The sequence below is a fragment of the Tursiops truncatus genome, chromosome 1, assembly GCF_011762595.2.
Source record: "Tursiops truncatus isolate mTurTru1 chromosome 1, mTurTru1.mat.Y, whole genome shotgun sequence".
NCBI lineage: Eukaryota > Metazoa > Chordata > Mammalia > Artiodactyla > Delphinidae > Tursiops > Tursiops truncatus.
The window spans coordinates 105,930,465-105,951,569 of record NC_047034.1 but is presented as its reverse complement, the minus strand read 5'-3'; the positions used below and the strand labels follow the sequence as shown (position 1 = coordinate 105,951,569).

Below are 21,105 nucleotides of genomic sequence, written 5' to 3'. Positions count from 1 at the left end.
GGAGAAGGAAAATCCAAAAGATTGAAGCTCTGAGATGGAAAGAGTTTCGGTGGTCATTCAAATGTATTGATTGTTCCCAGTTGTGTATTCTTTATCTAAAAGGAATACCTTAACTGGAGAATGTTGGGATATGAATGTGTTCCTTTTAGTTAAAATGTGTAAGTTTGTTAAAGTAATATATAATAGAGAAACATTATAAAAGCACTCTTTAAAATAGTGCAACCGTTGTATATGTTATCTTTGTTTATTGTATTTGTATTTTATATATTTTATAATATTTTATTCACATGTGTGTCCAATGATGTGTTCCCTGTTTTCTTTATTTTTTATTTAATTATTCTAGTCACGTGAACTGGAAATTTCAGTTTATTGGCGTGATTGGCGATCTCTGTGTGCTGTAAAATTTCTGAGGTTAGAAGATTTTTTAGACAACCAACGGCATGGCATGTGTCTCTATTTGGAACCGCAGGGTACTTTATTTGCAGAGGTAATAAATGTATTTTATTAAATATGCATAACTACCATTGAAATTATATATGTAGGCAACATGATGTAGAAGTGGGAAGAGTATTAGGCTGAATGGCAGACACCTTGAATTCTTGGCTCAACTCTGCCACTAAATAGGTATGTTACCCTAAGACAAGTCATTTATCCTCTCTAGGTCTGTTTTCTCATCTAGAAAATGAGGAGATGGAACTAAATTATATCTCAGATTCTCTAAGTTTTCAAACTTGCAAGTTTATTGAATTTCGTGAACCATAAATCTAATGCTATAGTCATGTCAACTTGAATTTTCTTCACTGCAGGTTACCTTTTTTAATCCAGTTATTGAAAGAAGACCAAAACTCCAAAGACAAAAGAAAATTTTTTCGAAACAACAAGGTAATTACTGAGAAATCAAGTACAAAGTGTTTTGGTGTTATCTTAAATACTTTAAAAATGTATATACTATTTAAAAAGTGATATCCATCTTTTCTTTTTGTTTTCTTCTTATTTGTTCAATTATTTACTTCTAAATTTTGTTACGGAAAATTTGAAACATGCATAAGTATAGAGACTAGTGTGATGTGCCATCACTCAGCTTCAATGACAGTCAGGTTATGTCCAATTTTGTTTCATCTGTGTTCCATCACTCACAGCTTCCTCAGATTATTTGAAGCAAACCCAGACATCATATAGATTCATCCATAAATATTACAGTTAGTATCTCTAAAAGATAAGAATTCTGTTTTTAAAACCTTAACCACATACCATTACTAGACTTAAATGAGCAATTCCTACGTATTTATTTTTAAAACTGATTTTGCTTTTTTGCACTAGCCTTTAATAATGAATAGTTAGGAACTGGTTTTTTAAGTGACAAATATTGTTTTTTCTTCATAAGTTATAAACCGATGAATATGAATTCTTAAATTATGGCTTTTGGTAATATATTTAAAAAATACTTGTTCTGTTTTCTTTATTTACAATATCCACAGGCAAAACATTTCTCAGAGCTCCTCAAATGAATATTAATATTGCCACTTGGGGAAGACTAGTGAGAAGAGCTATTCCTACAGTAAATCATTCTGGCACCTTCAGCCCTCAAGCCCCTGTGCCTCCTACAGTGCCAGTGGTTGATGTACACATCCCTGAACTAGCACCTCCAGCTAGGTATGTGTCTTAAGATTTTTAAGCATTTCTTTTATAAAATAGTTATTGTGACATTTGTACATATTGATTACAGTGAGCCTATTAAAAGTCTCATTTTTTTCCAAATAGTATTTTGAAACTAGTGCTCTGCTTACTTTTAAAACAATAAAATTGTTTGCCTTAATTGTAAAGTTATTTAAAATATATACTTTTGATTACTGCTTTTGGTGAATTGCTTTATCTTTTATAAGTGATTCTGCAGTAACCAAATTGGACTTTGATCTTGAACCTGAGCCTCCTCTGGCCCCACCACGTGATTCTTCCCTTGGAGAAATAGATGAATCTGCTGAATTAAGAGATTTGGATACACAAGGACAGGTAAGGCATTTTAAACCTTGTATAATTCCTTTTCACCAAATGAATTACCAGTAAAAGCATCATAGTGAATGAGATGTTAAAAACATCTCATTTAACATTTTAGTTAAAAAATGCCTGTGTGAACTGTGTTGTTTATGTTTCTTGTGAATGAAACATAAAAACCTCTGGATGCTCATGAGCCAGGAGAGATGGAATAGGCTGCTTAATCTAGGAGCACAGGAGCATGGCTGATATTGGATGACATGTTGCCTGAAACACTGTGCATCTTCTAACTAGGTTAACATGATTTTTGAAAATGCATGTAAGATGAAAGTAATGTATTCATTTTTTTAAATTGAAATATGGTTGATTTACAACATTGTGTTTCAGCTGTACAGCATAGTGATTCAGTATTTTTTCAGATTCTAGTTCATTATAGGTTAGTACAAGATAATGGGTATAATTCCCTGTGCTATACAGTATATCCTATTGCTTATCCATTTTATATATAGTAGTTTGTATCTGTTAATTCCATACCCCTAAATTGTCCCTCCCCCCCTCCTCCTCCCCTTGGTAAGCACAAGTTTGTTTTCTAAATCTATGAGTCTGTTTCTGTTTTGTATATACATTCATTTGTATTATTTTTTAGATTCTACATATGAGTGATATCATATACTATTTATTTCTCTGTCTGACTTACTTCACTAAGCATAATATTTTCTACGTCCATCCATGTTGCTGTAGAGGGCATTATTTCATTCTTTTTTCGGGGGGAGTAATATTCCAGTGTGTGTGTGTGTGTGTGTGTGTGTGTGTGTGTGTGTATACACACACACACATTTTTTAAAAATTTTATTGAAGTATAGTTGATTTACAGTGTTGTGTTTAATTTCTGCTGTATAACAAAGTCACTCAGTTATACATATATATATTCTTTTTCATATTCCTTTGCATTATGGTTTATCACAGAATATTGAATATAGTTCCTTGTGCTATGTTGTAGGACCTTGTTGTTTACCCATCCTATATGTAATAGTTTGCACCTGCTAATCCCACACTCCCAATCCTTCCCTCCCCCAAACCCCCTCCCCCTTAGCAACCACAAGTCTGTTCTCTATATTTGTGAGTCTGTTTTTGTTTCATAGATACGTTCATTTGTGTTTTATTTTTGATTCCACATGTAAGTGATATATGGTATTTGTCTTTCTCTTTCTGACTTACTTTGCTTAGCATGATAATCTCTAGGTCCATCCATGTTGGTGCAAATGACATTATTTCTTTTTAATGGCTGAGTAATTCCATTGTATGTATGTGTGTGCTATATATATATATGTATATATATATATATATCACATCTTCTTTATCCATTCATCTGTTGGTGGACATTTAGGTTGTTTCCATGTCTTGGCTATTGTAAATAGTGCTGCTATGAACATAAGGGTGCGTGTATCTTTTTGAATTAGAATTCATCTGGGTATATGCCCAGGAGTGGAGTTGCTGGATCATATGGCAACTCTATTTTTAGTTTTTTGAGGAACCTCCATACTGTTTTCTATAATGGCTGTACCAATTTAAATACATTCCCACCGATAGTGTAAGAGGGTTCCCTTTTCTCTACATCTCTCCAGCATTTATGATTTGTAGACTTTTTAATGATGGCCATTTTGACTGGTGTGAGGTGGTACCCCATTGTTGTTTTGATTTGCATTTCTCTAATAATTAGTGATGATGAGCATCTTTTCATGTGCCTGTTGGCCATCTGTATGTACCACATCTTCTTAAACCAATCGTCTGTTGATGGCCACTTGGGTTGCTTCTGTGTAACTGGCTATATTGTAAACAGTGCTTCTGTGAACATTGGGGCTCGTGTATCTTTTCAAATTAGTGTTTTTGTTTTTTCCAATGTATTCATTTTTTTACCTTTTTTAGATAAGAGTAATATATAATTAATAACCATAAAAATGAATATCCAATATCTGAATTTTATTTTCTCACTCATATTTATATCAACTTTTAACATTTTTTTCTTTAACTATCCTTACCTAATAAGTTGTTTTCTGAATGTTTCTATGATTTAATGAGTGTTTAATATTTTACAGGTTTCAGAAACAGTTTTTGATACTGAGAATGACAGAAATAGACTACTTCCAAAATCTCAATCTGAATATGAGCCTGATATTCCTCAATCAGGCCTAGAATATAGTGATATTCATGAACTTGAGGACAGAAGGTAAAGAATATGTACACAGCTTTGCTACATGTTTAGTCCCATACTTTCGCCTTATTTTTGATTGACATTACTGTTTTCAGATCTCAACAAATGTTTCAGTTTAATCTACAAGACTTCCGGTGTTGTGCTGTCTTGGGTAGAGGACATTTTGGAAAGGTAATCTTTTAAATTTTCTTGGAATGCCTACAAAAGTAATAACTCACACGGGAAATAATTATTTTAATCTCATTTCAGGTGCTTTTGGCTGAATATAAACACACTAATGAAATGTTTGCTATAAAAGCCTTAAAGAAAGGAGACATTGTGGCTCGAGATGAAGTAGACAGGTTAGTTTTTTAAAAATGAAATTCTTTATTTTTCTGAAAATGTAGCTTATCGTGAAAAATCAGTGTATGTATTGCAACAACAAAACTTTCTATTTTCCTAATACACTTGACCGTCGAATAACATGGGTTTCAACTGCATGGATCCACTTAAACATGGATATTTTTCAACAGTAAATGCTACAATATTACATGGTCTATGGTTGGTGAATCCACAGATGTGGAGGAACTGCAGATACAGAGGGCCGACTATAAATTATGCACGAATTAACCCCCATGTTGTTAAAGGGTCAACTGTAATAAGTAAAGAAACTAAATAAATTAATGCATAAGGTAGGCATTAATTAAGTGTTTTTCTTTCTAGCTAACTCCCTCTTCCCCTTCTTAAGACATTTTACTGCTGAGTGAATACCAAGGAAAGATGATGAAATGTTTAAATTAATTCTAATAAACTTTTATACTTGGAAATTTTAAACTGTTTATATGGAATAGGAACTGTTATACATCTGTGGTTTGGTGAGGCTATTTCCTGTTCATACTACAGAAGTGATAAGATGTCATTTACAAATAATCTTCAGTTAACTGAATGGTTAATATATTTTGCTTTTGAAAATGCACCTACATCTATTTTTTGCTCTATGTTTCTGAAAATGGTATTTTTTGACCACAGCGTCTTACATTTCTGGGTGCACATTGATACGGATACCTCTGCCTCTACAATTATTAAAACGTAAGGACTTTGGGGATAATATTGTAATTAGGTTAGAGAATATACTTTAAAAGACTATCTCAAATTAATGGAGTGGTTCAACATGGAAATTATTGTATAATAAAATGTCATATTTATTACAGAATGAGGCTTTCATTTGATATTTAGAAGCAGCAGTATTTTTCTTAAACCACCAGTTAAGGAAGCACCAGTTGATATTAATAGAAGAGAGCCCTGTATAATGAGAACAGCCTGTGATTATCAGTGAGAAGACTTCTCTAGTTCTGATTGTTCCTTCTTAATTAATGATTTGATCCCAGGGCAATTCACTGAACATCTTTGAGCCTCAGTTAACCCACATATTTTTAAAATATATTTTTTGGTAATACTTGCCTTACCGAATTATATTAAGTGCCATATAGATATATCAAATTGCTATTTTTAATATTTTTTCCATGATATGGGAAGTTCTTAGAATTAGGATAGATCTTAAAAGATGCAGGTTTCTTTGTATAAAAAAAATCTTTTCCTTTTGGATTTGCCTATTTGTTTTTTATCCATTTCTCATACTTCTCAATTATATCAAAATAAACTCCTCCCTGATCTAAAACTACTTAGAGAGATTTTGCATAATATTTTTGAAATATTCTGAACACTAGAGTATATGCTAACAACTGTATATTTCTGTTACATAAGTAGTTAAAGCAAACCTTTAATTACACTGTCAGTTTGTTTTAATTACAATAATAGTAAGGTCAAGTGTTTTTCTTTTCTGGAAGAATGTTTGCTTTATTCCAGATTCATATATGGTAAATTCATTTATATCCTAAAATAATAGGAGACTGGTACTACCCAGTTAATAATGGGAAAGTGGTAATTACTTGGTGGTTTATATAACTTTCTGCTACATTGTTACTACTTTGAGCCACATCTCTGTAGGAAAAAACTTCCTAATTAAATATAGATAGAATAATATTAATATTACTATTAAAGAAGAATGTCTGGATTAGAGGATGAAGCTTTAGCCAGAACCTGGGACATTACCCCTACTTAAATTTAATCCAGCCTTAGTGAAAAGTTGATGAGTAATCTTTATCTAACTTCAGTTATAAATCCATATATTCAGTAACATAGAAGTAAAATAATCTCCAGTAGAACCAGAAAAACAGAGAAATGTAAAATTCAGAGTGAGAAATAAAACTCACTCTTAGAGGACTTTGAGGAAGGCAGCAGAAAAGAGAGCAATTAGAGGAAGACAAGAAAAAAAATTAATTTAGGAAATAAGAAAACAGACCAGCATGTTTTTAAAAGTTATATAACTTGCAAGTCTGAATAGTAAACAACTAAGCAGAAATCTTTTATATCCACTTTCTATCTCATCCTTTTAATAGATCCATAGAATTCAATGTTATTGCATATCAGTGGGGGTTTTTTTCCTATAGATGTTTCTGAAATACTTGATGTTTCTTAACGACAGTTTTCCTTTCTAAATTTTCTCTTTCTAGTGTGAATTTTATTATTTTACTTATAGAAAATTCCAAATCAACTTGTTTTTTGTTGTTATTTGGTTTGGTTTTTTTTCTTCTAGTTTTATTGAGATATAATTGACATGCAGTACTGTATAAGTTTAAGGTGTATAGCATAATGATTTGACTTACATACATCATGAAATGATTGTCAAAATAAGTGAACATCATAGAGATACAAAATTAAAGAAATAGAAAAAAAAATTTTCCTTGTGATGAGAACTCTTAAGATTTACTCTTTTAACAACTTTCATATATAACATACAGAAATGTTAACTTCATCATATTGTACATTATATCTCTAGTACTTATTTATCTTATAACTAGAAGTTTGTACCTTTTGACTGCTTTCATCCAATTTCCCCTCCCCTCACCCCATCTCTGGTAACCACAAATCTACATCTTTATTAAGGAACACAAATTATGTACTAACTTCAAAGTAATGTAATTCATGTACAAAGATCACGTTTTCCACCTACCATTAGTAGAACTTCTTTCTGAGTGCCATCTTCCCCCACTCCTGAGCAGGAATGTTAAATGTGTGTTACTGTTATGCCTCACTCAGCTTCCTTGCCTTACCAGTTCACATTTCAAAACAACAGGATAGACTTGGAAGTATATTTTTGTAGTTGCAGAACAAAAACACAGCTAGCCAGATTTTCTATATATATCATATATATGTATATATGATTTAATCCTAAGATTAGCCTTATTAATGTTGTAATTTTCCACTGACCAAAATAACTATTTATATAGTTTTTAAGTTTCTATCATGTCTAATAATGTACTGAAGGAAGTACACCAAAAAATGTTAGAATGGAACTAGTCACTTAGGGAGATAAAACATAAATACATTAGTTATATAAATAAAACAGATTAGATATGTTTGAGTTTAAGCTGAACAATGTAGATAATCGCAGCTCATAACAGGGGGAACATCAAATGAAGGTGTGCTGGTGGATTTAGGTAAGGCCTTGTAAAGAAGATTGGATTTGTGCTGATCTTTGGCAGATGGAAGATATTTGGGAACATGGAGAGGAGAGAAATGACAAGATAGAGGAAAATGTTCTGGACAGAATGAAGTTTGAAGTTTTGAATAAGGTTGGATTGTTTCATGGACTTTTAAGGAGAATATACAATTTAGATTAGATTGGGAAAAGTTAAAGACTTACGGAGCAGCTTTCTGGTGTGCTGTATAATGCTTAAAATTAAAATTATTGTTCCTGTTGGGGTCTATAAAGATCCTTCCTCCTTTACCTAATAGTCCTAAAACATCTATCCAGCCCTCATCAATATTGTCAGTCCTCATCAAACAATTCTATGAATGGCATTAAAACCATTTTAAGAGGAATTCTGGTTAATCCTTTAGACCATTTACATGTTCAACACAGGTCTAACCTTATACTTATCCAGCTGAGAATTAGTAATTCACCCATAGTGGATTAGTAATTCACCCATAAGCCATACACAGTGAAGAGGCCACGTTTGCCATCTAGTTGAGCCCAAAACATCTTGCCAGTTTGTCTTATTTCATCCGAATATTTTATCCTCATTAGCCAAAATTTAGATTGACATAGTAAATCAATTGTTTTAGAATCTGTCTTACGGATCTTGCCCAATTAGACATTGTTTTCCAATAAATTTAAATGGTGATAGTCAAAGCTGTTAACTGTTCTTCCTAATCTTCTGTGAATTTATTTCTAATAGTGACTTAATTTGTAGTAACATTTAGAAACCTTGCAAATGTATGGAGACATAAGCCCAACACTTTAGAAACAATTACAGTGGGGCTTTCTGTTTTGAGTATATGTAAAGTTGTAAACAGATTGTGTGAAATAAGAGGGTAAGAGTTCATCTAGAATGTGACCATATTAAATGGAGTTTAAACACTATTTCATAATAGCTGCATTTATTGTCAGTATTTAAAACTGAACAGGTGTTTTAGTTCATAATTCAGAATATGACTATATTAACAGAGCAATAAAAATTCCATGTTCCTTCTACACAACAGGTATACTCTTAAATGTTCATAGCAGTATAATCTGGATACCCAAACAAATGCTTTAATCTTTAAGTTAAACTTTTTAAAATTAACTCTGAAGAGATCCAAAAGAAAGGAGAATGGGTCTACCTCCTTCTAACATTAGAATTTTGGTTTGGTATTTTGAAATCAATAACCAAATACACGCACACACACACACACACACATCTAAGGAGTTCTTTAATTTTAAAAATGAAAGCATTATTAATGCTTTTCAACAAACGTTAATGTCAATTTTTGATTCCAGTCTCAAAAACAAACAAAAATGCCTATTTTGTATTAGAAACATAAACGTAATTTAATTGGTAATAAAATACGTCTGTAGGTATATTTATTTTGATCAGGTGTTTAAAGTGTTAATTCCAAGTTGTATTTGAATAATATTTGACCTGGTTTTCTTCTGCTTTGAGGTGTTTTTTGTTGTTGTTGTTTAGATTTTGTTTTCTTTTTTTTTGTTTTTCCCCAGTTATACATACACATGTATCTATTCTTTCTCATATTGTTTTCCCATTTACGTTTTTACATAGTACTGAACAGAGTTGCTTGTGCTATACAGTAGATCCTTGTTGGTTATCCATTTTAAATACAGCAGTGTGTACATGTCTGCTTTGAGTTTTAAGTCAGGTTGATTTACTAAATATTTTCAGGGGGAAGAAGAGTGGTATTTTTTGCTATTTAGGCAAAATTGTTTCAGAGTCAGTAAGTTTGACCACTGTTCTTTTAAGCAGCTTGTAAGAGTTCTTACAGGGAAACCTGTGATAGCTATAGATTTTATAGATAAATTGTGTCATTCTCCAGGAGCTTCCTTGAAGTATGTTATAGAATTCTCCATGTAACCTCTTTATTTTCCAGTTAGCCTTCTAAATTAAAATTTTATGCAGTGTATCTTTACCTCTCAGCTTCATATATTGTATGATAGAATATTTGGATACCATAGCTTGTGAATTATAAATATATACTGTCCTTGAAATTGCCTTGAGCAGAAAATTTGTATTTTAAAATTATGCTTTAGGTTGCTAAATCCTTTGACCAATTCCTGAAAATTTTTCACAATTCACTCCTAATTAAGCCTTTTTTATTAACTGTTACCACTAGTCATATGTGTGCTACTCTGATACTATCAATGTGAACTTATGTCATGCTAATCATATTTAGTTTTCATTAATATATTTCTATTAAAGTTATATATATCAAGTAGCCCAAATTTTTCAAAGCATTTGTAGCAAAACTAGGACACGTTTTATGGTTTTAAAGTTATAATGGTTAAGAACTTTGCTTATTTTAGAGTTTAGTAATTTTTAAAGAATGTTATTTCCAACTAGAACTTTAAAAAAAAATACCAGTGATTTTTAAATGTTTTCTCTTACAGCCTGATGTGTGAAAAAAGAATTTTTGAAACTGTGAATAGTGTAAGGCATCCCTTTTTGGTGAACCTTTTTGCATGTTTCCAAACCAAAGAGCATGTTTGCTTTGTAATGGAATATGCTGCCGGTGGGGACCTAATGATGCACATTCATACTGATGTCTTTTCTGAACCAAGAGCTGTGTGAGTATTTAGCATTTCTCTGAGTTTCTTCATGACTGATTTCTTTCTGGGAAGGAAAAAAGCTCTCTGAATTTTAGATTTATTTTTTTCCCTCATATGGAAAATAGATGAAGAAATAATAGAACTCCTTACTTACCTTTTTGCCATAAATAAATGTATCTATTTTTCTCTGTTGTTCATGTTGAAAATTTCATGGATTACCCTAAATCACAATTGATAATTTAGATATACAATTTAGGTTTATTTTAGTAAAATTTCTTTTTTTCCAGTATATTTTCTCCCTAGGGAATGCCATCTAGGACCATGGCTTTAAATATTAACTATACTCAAAGTACACTGTTAAGTGAAAAAAGAAAATGTAGAAGAGTTTGTATTATATATTTGTATGACATATTTGTATTTGCATTTTAAAGGGTAATTTAAAAGAGTATGTCTTAAGTGTTTGCTTGCATGTGCTTACAATACCTCTAAAGAATATAAAAGAAATTGGTATGCGTATCGCCTCCAATGAAAGGCATGGAATCCAGATATGATACTTAATAAATAACTGGGTATACTGTTTAAAATATATATTTCACTGAATGCTTACAGGATGTCAGGTACTGTGTTAAATATTTTAATTTATCACTAAACCCCTTTTTGTAGTTTTTGAATTTGATATTATATGAAGGTTTTACTTATTCAGATGCAAAAGAATAAATAATAGCAAACATTTGTGATTAAACATAATTATATATATTCTTCCCCTGTTGTTATCCCAGTTTTGAAGCTCTTAAGTGTTGGAGCTAGGATTTGAACCTAGGAAAATGCTCTTAATAGCTACACCGTATATGCAGGTGTTTACCAAATGTATATCTCCAGCCCTTACCTCTTACCTAAACTTCCAATTCCAATAACATTCAGCAGCCAACTTGACTCTTCCCTTTATATGGCTAATAAGTATTTCTTGTTTAACATCTCAGAATGAACGCCTGATATTTCCCATTTTCCCCCACCTCACCCACCACTCCCCAGCCTGTTACTCTTCTAGGCTTCTCTGTTATTAAATGGCAATACCATCTACCAGTTGTTCAAGCCAAAACACAGGAGTCATTCTTGATTCTCTTTTTTCCTTACATGCAACATCCAAATTCTACCTCCAAAACATAACCCAAATCATAAAAATCATAAACCAGTAGTAAAACTTTATTGAATTTTTATCACTTGTCTGTATTCTGACAGCTGACATTTGTGTAACATTTTTACTTTCATTCCTTTATTTGATTCTCATAACCATCAGAAGTATAATACAGCAGATAGTAGTACTAGGGCATTAGTTCTGATGGATTGTGAAGCTTTCAGAAAAGGAGGCAAAAGCCACAAAATAATAGAAGGCTACTAATAATTAATTCCCTGCATATTTAAAAATTAATATTTAAAAATTAAAAGCAGGGCATCTAGACTACTACTACTAGCCTTGTGCTAACTGCCTTGGGAATTTGTTTTGTTATGCCTTTTCTTTAATAAATGTAAAATCCTATTCTGCCTTAACAAACTTTTTATTTTTGCTGAGAGTACAAATTATATAGTACCAATGAAACAATTAAGCCCAGTGAAATACAAGAATAAAACGCTTTATTGCAATACTTCATATCTAAAGTACCTCCCTCTAATCATTCAGATCTCACCTCAAATGTCATTCCTTTGGAGGTCTTTCCTCATTACTTTAATTAAAATACCACTGTATCACTAACGTCTAAATCAGGCCACACTCTATTCTATTTTATATTTTATATTCTTCATAGCACTTTATACCTGAAATCACCTTATTTATTTTTTACATTTTTATTGTCTGTCTCCCCTCACTAAAGGGGAGCAACAAGGACTATGTGTATTCTATGTACTAGTGGAACACCTAGAAGGGTGACTCACATATGCTAGGCAAACATTGTATTCTTATTGCTTGAGACGAAGGAATCGAAATTAATTTGAGTCCTAGCTTTGCTGTGTTCTGGCTATGTCGCTTTAGATAAATTAGTTACTCTTTCTGAGAGCTTCATTTTCTGCTTCTGTAAAATATTTATCTTAAAGGTTTGATTTGATGATACCCAGTATACCCAGTTATTTATTAAGTATCATTAGGACAATCTGTTTACAAATAATGGAGCAAAAGAGAAATCAGGGTATTTTTATGATTGTTACAGTATTGTTTTGCCACCAAAATAAGTTTGCTTAAAAAAAACTACCTTAAGCAATTTTAGAATCACATTTGTTTTAATGGACTTAAGCTAAATCTTTTAAACTTATGATAAATAATTACATAAGATCTAATGTATAATCAAATATTTATAAATAGTTGCATTTAAAAAATCTCCAAATTATGGTTCCATTTTTGTAAAAATAAAGAAACACAAAACATATCTACATGTACACGTAAATGCATTCTAAAATTTGAAGGACATTCACCAAACTAACAAAAGTAGTTACCTTTATGGATAGTAGTGGCATCAGGGTGAAATGGAGATGGATGAATGAAAAATTGTGCTTTAGGGTAGGGGTATTATGTGTATTTTATAGAGGAAATATCCATGTGTCACTTGTAAAATTAAGAACTGATTCTCTGAAGTGTCTCCTTATAGGGTATTCTACACTGAAGACAGATCTGCATTTTTTAATTCATTCATTTAGTTATTACCTACCTCCTTATTCAGTAAGGCTATTGTGTATCAACCATTTTGCTAAGCATTTAGGCTAAACACTGAAAAAGACAAACATGGTCCGATCCCTCAAGAGTTAATATTCTAGCTGGGTTGAAGTTTTTCTAAGATCTAAACCTGTTTATCCAATTTCTAGACCTCTTCACCTGTCCCAAGGCAATTTGAGGTCAATATGTGTAAAGGCAAACTCACTTTCCCCACAAAACTTTGGCTACTTCTGTATTTCTCCACCTATTCATTACAATAAAAAGGAAACCTTGAGAGTTATCTTCATCTTTTCCCTTTCCCTCATCCTTTATAGCTAATGAGACACCAAGTCCTATCATGCTCGTTTTAAAGTTTCTCTTGAATCCATCTCTTATTCTCTTTGTTGCCACTACATTAGAGGTACTCATGATCTTTCATCTGTACTATCATTTTAGCCTTATCTGTTCCTTTTCCCTCTGGATATCTACCTACTTCCACTCCACTTCATACTACTATCAAGAAAGTTCTCTAACATAAATCTGATTATTCTGCCCTGATTAAAATTGTTTGATTTGCTATCACTAAGAGAAGAATTTTCAGTACAGGCATACCTCATAGATATTGCAGGTTCAGTTCCATACTGAAACAAACATCATAATAAAACAAATATAATAAAATGAGTCGTGAATTTTCTGGTTTCCTGGTGCATATAAAAGTTACATTTACAGGGCTTCCTTGGTGGCGTAGTGGTTCAGAATCCACCTGCCAGTTCAGGGGACATGGGTTCGAGCCCTGGTCTGGGAAGATCCCACATGCTGCGGAGCAACTGGGCCCGTGAGCCACAATTAACTGAGCCTGCGCATCTGGAAGCCTGTGCTCCACAAAAACAGAGGCCGCGACAGTGAGAGGCCTGCGCACCATGATGAAGAGTGGCCCCTGCTTGCCACAACTAGAGAAAGCCCATGCACAGAAACGAAGACCCAACACAGCCATAAATAAATAAATAAATAAATTTAAAAAAAAAAAGTTACATTTACACTATACTGTAGTCAATTAAGTGTTCGATAGCATTATGTCTAAAAAAAACCAATATACATACCTTAATTAAAAAATACTTTATTGTTAAAAAATGCTAACAATCATCTGATCCTTCAGCAAGTCGTAATCTTTTTGCAATAATAATGTCAGAAATCACAGATCACCATAACAAAAATAATAATGATGAAAAACTTGAAATATTGAGAGAATTACCAAAATGTGACACAGAGACCTGAAGTGAGCAAATGCTGTTGGAAAAATGGAGCCCATAATGTTACTCCATTCAGGGTTGCCACAAACCTTCAATTTGTAAGAAAACACAGTTGTCTGTGAAGCACAATAAAGTAAAAACACAGTAAAACAAGGTATGCCTGTGTTCATAATATGACATTCAAGGTCCTTCACAACTTGATCTCAGGCTATCTTTTCAGCTGCATCTCCCGCTACTTCTTCCTCATCCTTTACTTCAGCCACAACAAACTCATTATGGTTGTCAAACAGGTTATGCCTTTTACACGCCTATTCCTTTCCCTCTTAGGAGCATACCCTATATTTCCCATACAAAAGTTCTACCTTTCATACCGTCCTGCCTTTATGATGGCATATTGTACTTTCTTCGAAGAACCAGATCAAATGTCTACCCCAAGGGCTTCAATGACTCCACCAGGCAAAGTTAATGGCTTCCATTTTAGAGACTGCATTTTTCTTATTTTTAAATTTCACCCCTAATATTTAGCACATATCTTACTTATATGTCTGGCACATAGTAAGGACTAAATAAATACTTGTGAAATTAGTTAACTACAGAGTTCTGCTTTGAAGCATAAAAGTATAAACTGGGATTCATGAGTAGTGGAATTTATTAAACTTCTTTTGATTTAATTCTTAAAACAGATTTTATGCTGCATGTGTAGTTCTTGGGTTGCAGTATTTACATGAACACAAAATTGTTTATAGGTAAGTAAAGTTTTGATATTTTCTAATTGCTTATTTTGATATGAAGTAGAATTAAAGATAATTAAGAAGGATATTTTGTTTAACCAGCTTCTTAATTTTCTCTTTTGTATGATAACTGATCACTAAAAAAGTTAAACTCCAATTTTGAAAGACATGGTTAACACAATAATTAATGATAAATTTCTTTGTTACTGGTCCTCTGCCCATTACCTAATTAGAATAGTCAAATTATAAGTTGACCTATGATAACACAATTTACCAACAATATTCATCCTGGTGAATACTTTATATTCAACTGATCCACTTGTGCCAGATTATAAAACATCACCTTGCTTCCTTCATTAAGCCTTGCTGTCAACTAGACAGTGTACTTGGTGACATATCTGATTTATGTACTGGCACAAACTCCTTACCAAATTGCAGACTAGTTCGAAATAGTTCATAGCCCAGCAATTAGTCTATGGTTAACACTTTGAATAACATTGCTCTAGATCAGACACATTATGGGAAGGCCAGTAAGAATTAAAAGACTGTAAACATCAGTTTATTCAAACATCTAACAATGTTTCCAAGATAACAGTTTCCTAATGGCCCTATTTAACTTAAAGAATAAAATACTTTCAACTTAATTTGTAATCATTTAATATGACTTAATAGCTTCCTCTTTATTTTGAATTATTCTCTTAGAAGGTTAAACCTGCTCCCTTATACCTTACTTATACTGTTTGTTTGATAATTCATTCTTATGGATGGCGTGTAGGCAAACTTCAAAGTTAGTCCAAGTCCGAGAGCTCCCTGATGGTCTTGTGCTTTGGATTTGGCTCTTTCACTGCCGTGACCCAGGTTCGGTCTCTTGTAGGGGAACTGAGATCCCCACAAGCTGTGTGACATGGCCATTAATTAATTAAAGAATTAATTAATTAATTAAATTTGAGTTAAAGATCCATGAACTCCTTCTGAGCTTTAAAATATATATTTAAATAGATCAAACATTTCTCTTTTAGATACATTCTTCCTTTTCTGCATAACGGGGAAAATATTCAGAAATTATTTTTTGTAAAGTAATAAACTTGCCAAAAGGAAGAAAATGAACATTTGTAATATAGTATTTAAATCTCAAACCATAACTTGAAAAAATTCATTTTTAGTAAAGAGAAAGTACGGCTCCTATTAAAATGATATTTTTATTATATTATCTACTGATTTTATTGATTTTTTTTTCATTTTGCATTTTTTTTATCCTGAACAGAGATTTGAAATTGGATAACTTATTGCTAGATACAGAGGGCTTTGTGAAAATTGCTGATTTTGGTCTTTGCAAAGAAGGTAATTGGGTATTTTAAAGTGCCTTTTCTAATAGATTACTATTCCTTTGTACTTTGGAAGTTTTCAAATTTGTCTGTGGAGAGCAAAATGTATTTTTTAATTTATTAAAAATTAAACTTTAACTTATTCTTTATTGAGACTTACAGGTTGTTCATATAACCTAATTATCATATTATTAAGAATTTATTCTGTGAATATGAATAAGGTTAGGTTTTCAGAAATCATAGTATAAAAATAAGATTCTCTTTGTATGATTAATAATTCTCTCTACTCTAAGAAAGCATTGGTTAAGCACCAAATTTTTTGCTTTGCTGAGATTGTGCAGAGTAAATTATGCGTGCCTAAAAACTTCTCTCCTGCTTCTTAAAACTTTTAACATTTAAAATAGGAAAAATATATGCATATGCCTCAAGAATCTTTTATGTACCTATACGTGTGTGAGTCCACACACAAACATATGTAAATAAATATGTAAACTGGGGAAATTTGAATCAAGAGGTAGCATAAGAAAATATAAAGAGCATGGGCTTAGGCACCACACAGTCCTAAGTTTGAATCCTGGCGCTGCCACTTATTTGCCCTGTGTCTTTGGACAAGTTACTTTTAACCTCATTGAGTCTGTTTCCTTAGCTATAAAATAAATATAATCCTTCTTGTTTAGGAGTATTATGAGAATTAGAGATAAGTATGTAAATAGGTACACTTAATACACTGTATTGTAGCAAACATTGTCTGTCTCCCCCTCTACTCTGATAGCTTCCTGTTTCTTATTCAGCTTTCTTTCCATAGTATATAGTATAGTGCTTGGCACAGCTTAAGTATTCAGTGAATGCTTAATTAATAAGTAATTGGATGAATTAATGAATGAACTTTATAAATCTGTGTCCATCAGTTACCAACTGACCTCCTAATTATTGAATCTAATGAAAGTTTTTTTTCCTTTTTTGGACACTATTGACTTAAATGCTTTTGTTCCTCTAGAGTCTGGCCTTAGCCCATTGCTTTTCTCAGGTAGTTTTTAACTAGCAACTATATTCTAATGATTTCCAAATCTATTATTTCCTTTCCTGACATATATAGTCAACTATCTACTAGACAGTTTTACTTGGTCAGCAGGTACCTCAAACGCTGCACAAGCAAGTTTCTTTTCCTCAGTCTCGTTTGAAGTTGATGGTGCCACAATCCTCTCAATCTCCCAATTTGAAAATGTGGAATTATCCTGGACTCTCTCCTCTTCACTACTTTCTACATCCTGTTAATCACCAAATTGTGCTGACATCTACCGCCTTAATATTTCTTAAGTTTTTCATCTTCCCTCTACCTCTGCCAACCATCATCTTGTTTTGAAAAGACTACTTTAATAGCCTTTTAACTTTTCTGTCTCTGTTCTTTTTCTCCCTCAAATCAGTCTGCCATGTAATTGCTAAAATGCAAAAGGGGCACATATAAATACAAATCTGACCATGGTACGCCGCTACTGAAAACCTTCAGTGGCAAAGATGTGATATACATTGCCCCTCCTGATCTGCCTGCCTCCTTCTCCAGCCAGATCTCTTGTAGCTGTCTGCCTAGTACTTTCTGTTGCAACAACAATAAACTGCTTACAGTCTTTGTCTCTCCACCACTATCACTCATCTCAGCTCTATTTGCTGACTAATGTCTGCTCATCCTTCACTCAACTCAGGTGTCACCTCTGCAGATAAGTTACCTGAGGCTCCTCTCCTCCTATCCCAACTAACAAGTCAGCTTTCATAAGATGATGTGTATAATGTGCTTTTAGCAGTTTAGAATACAATGAGACATTTTCTTCAATATGTAGAATGTATATTTGACTAATTTATTACTAAATTTTGAGAAACATATTTAGAAAACGAGTTAGCTAAAGTCTTTAATGTATTTTGAGTTTGATTACCATGCACAAATGTACACCTTTAATTTTGCTTCCTAAGGATATCTTCTAATTTTTTTGCCAGATTTTTTTCTTTGCTAACAAATATTTGAATTTTACCTTTTTCAGGAATGGGGTTTGGAGATAGGACAAGCACATTTTGTGGCACTCCTGAATTTCTTGCCCCAGAAGTATTAACAGAAACATCCTATACAAGGGCTGTAGATTGGTGGGGCCTTGGCGTACTTATATATGAAATGCTCGTTGGTGAGGTAAGCAGTATAAAATAGGTAAAAGGGAAACGTGATTGAAAGAACAAAGCATGTCACTTATAAAACCACTTAATATGTTTCCTGCGTAAGTAGAACTTAAGCTTAATAAATATTTATATATATATTAGTAATTGCCTATGATCCTATATTACCTTCACCATCTTTTTTAGATTTTTATATTATCTGTGGAATGTTTACCAATGCTTCAAAAATAGTTTCTTATATTTCAGTGTTGCTCTGGTTATATTTTTAAACACAATCACACATAACTGATTGTTTCATAAGAAATAGAAAGCAAGAAGACTGATAAAAGGAATGTACTCTGTACCTGTAAAGAAAGGTCAGCTATATATTAGTCAAAAATAAATGTTACCTTCAAAAGCGATACAGTAGAATTGAAAAGATTAACATTTTTTTTCCTACTATTTTCTTTAGATTAACTTAAAATAAATTTCTGGGGGTAACTTAGTTGTATACAGAAATTGTTACACTTAGAAAACAGTGAATTATATCTAATTAATAAAGCAGTAAGAAGAGACTAATCTATTTTGTTATAAATTTTTGGAAATGATAAATTAGGGTGGAATTAAAAAAGAGTAAATATTTAGACAAGTAATTGAAAATTACTTAGATGGGTTTGATGATCTTGAGATGCAAGAAAAATTACCTTGCATTGGTTCATTGTTCTGCCGTTTCCCTGATGCCAATGACCAACCTTGAACATTCTAGGCATGAAAAAACTAGTAGCTGAATGATGAATGACTAAATTATTGAATGTCAGACATTTCTGAAGTTTTGCCCTGTGATTGTCATTTAGTGGCACTTATACCAAACAAGTAAATAAATGAATTTAGTTCATCCAATGACAGTACCTTTTGATATGTCAAATTGGAGTGGAAACTTGGAAAAGGAGGAAAAGAAATAGCAAATTAAAACGTTTACTGTGTGCTAGGCACTATTCTATGTGCTTTATAAGTATTAGCTCATTTCATTTTTCAGCAAACTTTAATGAGCTCAATAGTAGTCTTATGTTTATCTCCAGATGCATAAATTTAGAGACACAAAGAAGTTAATAGCTTGCTTAAAGTCACACAGCTCTCATATGGTAGAGCTGGGATTTTAACCTGTCTGTAAACCATTGTGGTTTGCTGCCTGCAGGATAGGGTATTTAATATACCCAAATTTATTTCTTTTCTTAAGACCATGGGTTCAGATCTGAATTTTTCACCTCTATTTAGAAAAGCATAAAGATGGAAAGATATATTTTATCCCTAATCCACAGTGGTCTTTATTTTCTGTGAGTGCCAGAAGTACTCATACTAGTTGTTTCTGTAAGCTCTGACATACTTGAACTTTTTTTTTTTAATAGGTTTATTTTATTTATTTACTTATTGATTTTTGGCTGCGTTGGGTCTTCGTTGCTGCATGCAGGCTTTCCCTAGTTGCGATGAGCAGGGGCTGTTCTTCGTTGCAGTACGTGGGCTTCTCACCGCGGTCACTTCTCTTGCTGTGGAGCGTGGGCTCTAGGGCGCAGGCTCAGTAGTTGTGACACATGGGCTCTAGAGCATAGGCTGAATAGTTGTGGCGCATGGGCTTAGTTGCTCCATGGCATGTGGGATCTTCCCAGACCGGGGCTCGAACCCGGGCTCAAACCTGTGTCCTCTGCAATGGCAGATGATTCTTAACCACTGTACCACCAGGAAAGTCCCGGCAGTTACTTCTAAGTGCAGTCATTATGCCTGCAGTCTCTAATTGTGTTTTGCCACCATTAATTTGCTGTTGACTGTGAAATTCAAACCACATCCATGTCTGATGTATTTCTACAAAGTCTGTGCTTCCCTCTGTAGTAACATGTATTACTGTATTTGCCTTACGCATTTCCTTCTGTCTTTCCACAAGAAGATTTCAGTAAGAGTATATGGTGTATCCTCTGGTTAGTAGTTACCTATCTATTGTGTGTCTATTGTGATTTCTTGTAGTCCTTATTTGATGTTTTGGTGGGTCTGTTTTTTTGTTTTTCCTTTTTCTTATTTTCCTCACTATCTGGTTCTTGATTGTACTTCGGAACTTTGAATAGATGATTTTACTGTATTGAAACTCATTTTGACTGACTCAAGGATATTTCTTCTAGTCTCCCTTTCCTGGTGATGATGAAGAGGAGGTTTTTGACAGTATTGTAAATGATGAAGTAAGGTATCCAAGGTTCTTATCTACAGAAGCCATTTCAATAATGAGAAGGGTAAGAATTAATGATTTATAAAACTACTGAAATTTTTTAAAGAACATTTCCCAGTAGAATTTTAGAAGTTGTTTTTCAGGTATAGATGTTGCATGGTTTAGACAAACACATACCAAAAGAAACATCTAAAGCTTTGCAAGTTATGAGAATCCTTGTCAATGAGTCCCTGGTCTTATATTAACTTTCTTCCTTTATATTGTGTTAGTTATTAAGAAGAAATCCTGAGCGGCGCCTTGGAGCTGGTGAAAAAGATGCAGAGGATGTAAAAAAGCACCCATTTTTCCGAGTAAGTATGAAAGTTTAAAATTTTTTATGAAACTGTAGCAATTAGGAGTAGGAAACTAAACTGGTCATTTTA

At 32.8% G+C, this 21,105-nt stretch overlaps 1 protein-coding gene across 4 annotated transcripts in view; it reads left to right on the top strand.

The window, feature by feature from the left end:
- Positions 1–21,105, top strand: part of PKN2 (protein kinase N2) — a 171,422-nt gene that overhangs the window by 99,576 nt on the left and 50,741 nt on the right. For all 4 annotated transcript variants that reach the window (XM_019919811.3, XM_073787614.1, XM_019919810.3 and 1 more), the window contains 13 exons: positions 344–487; positions 807–882; positions 1,479–1,653; positions 1,884–2,010; positions 4,089–4,219; positions 4,300–4,375; positions 4,454–4,545; positions 10,188–10,364; positions 14,960–15,022; positions 16,272–16,348; positions 18,366–18,508; positions 20,640–20,747; positions 20,953–21,033. In XM_019919811.3, the coding sequence (XP_019775370.2) occupies positions 344–487; positions 807–882; positions 1,479–1,653; positions 1,884–2,010; positions 4,089–4,219; positions 4,300–4,375; positions 4,454–4,545; positions 10,188–10,364; positions 14,960–15,022; positions 16,272–16,348; positions 18,366–18,508; positions 20,640–20,747; positions 20,953–21,033 (1,470 nt within the window). The remainder of the gene's footprint in view (positions 1–343; positions 488–806; positions 883–1,478; positions 1,654–1,883; positions 2,011–4,088; positions 4,220–4,299; positions 4,376–4,453; positions 4,546–10,187; positions 10,365–14,959; positions 15,023–16,271; positions 16,349–18,365; positions 18,509–20,639; positions 20,748–20,952; positions 21,034–21,105) is intronic.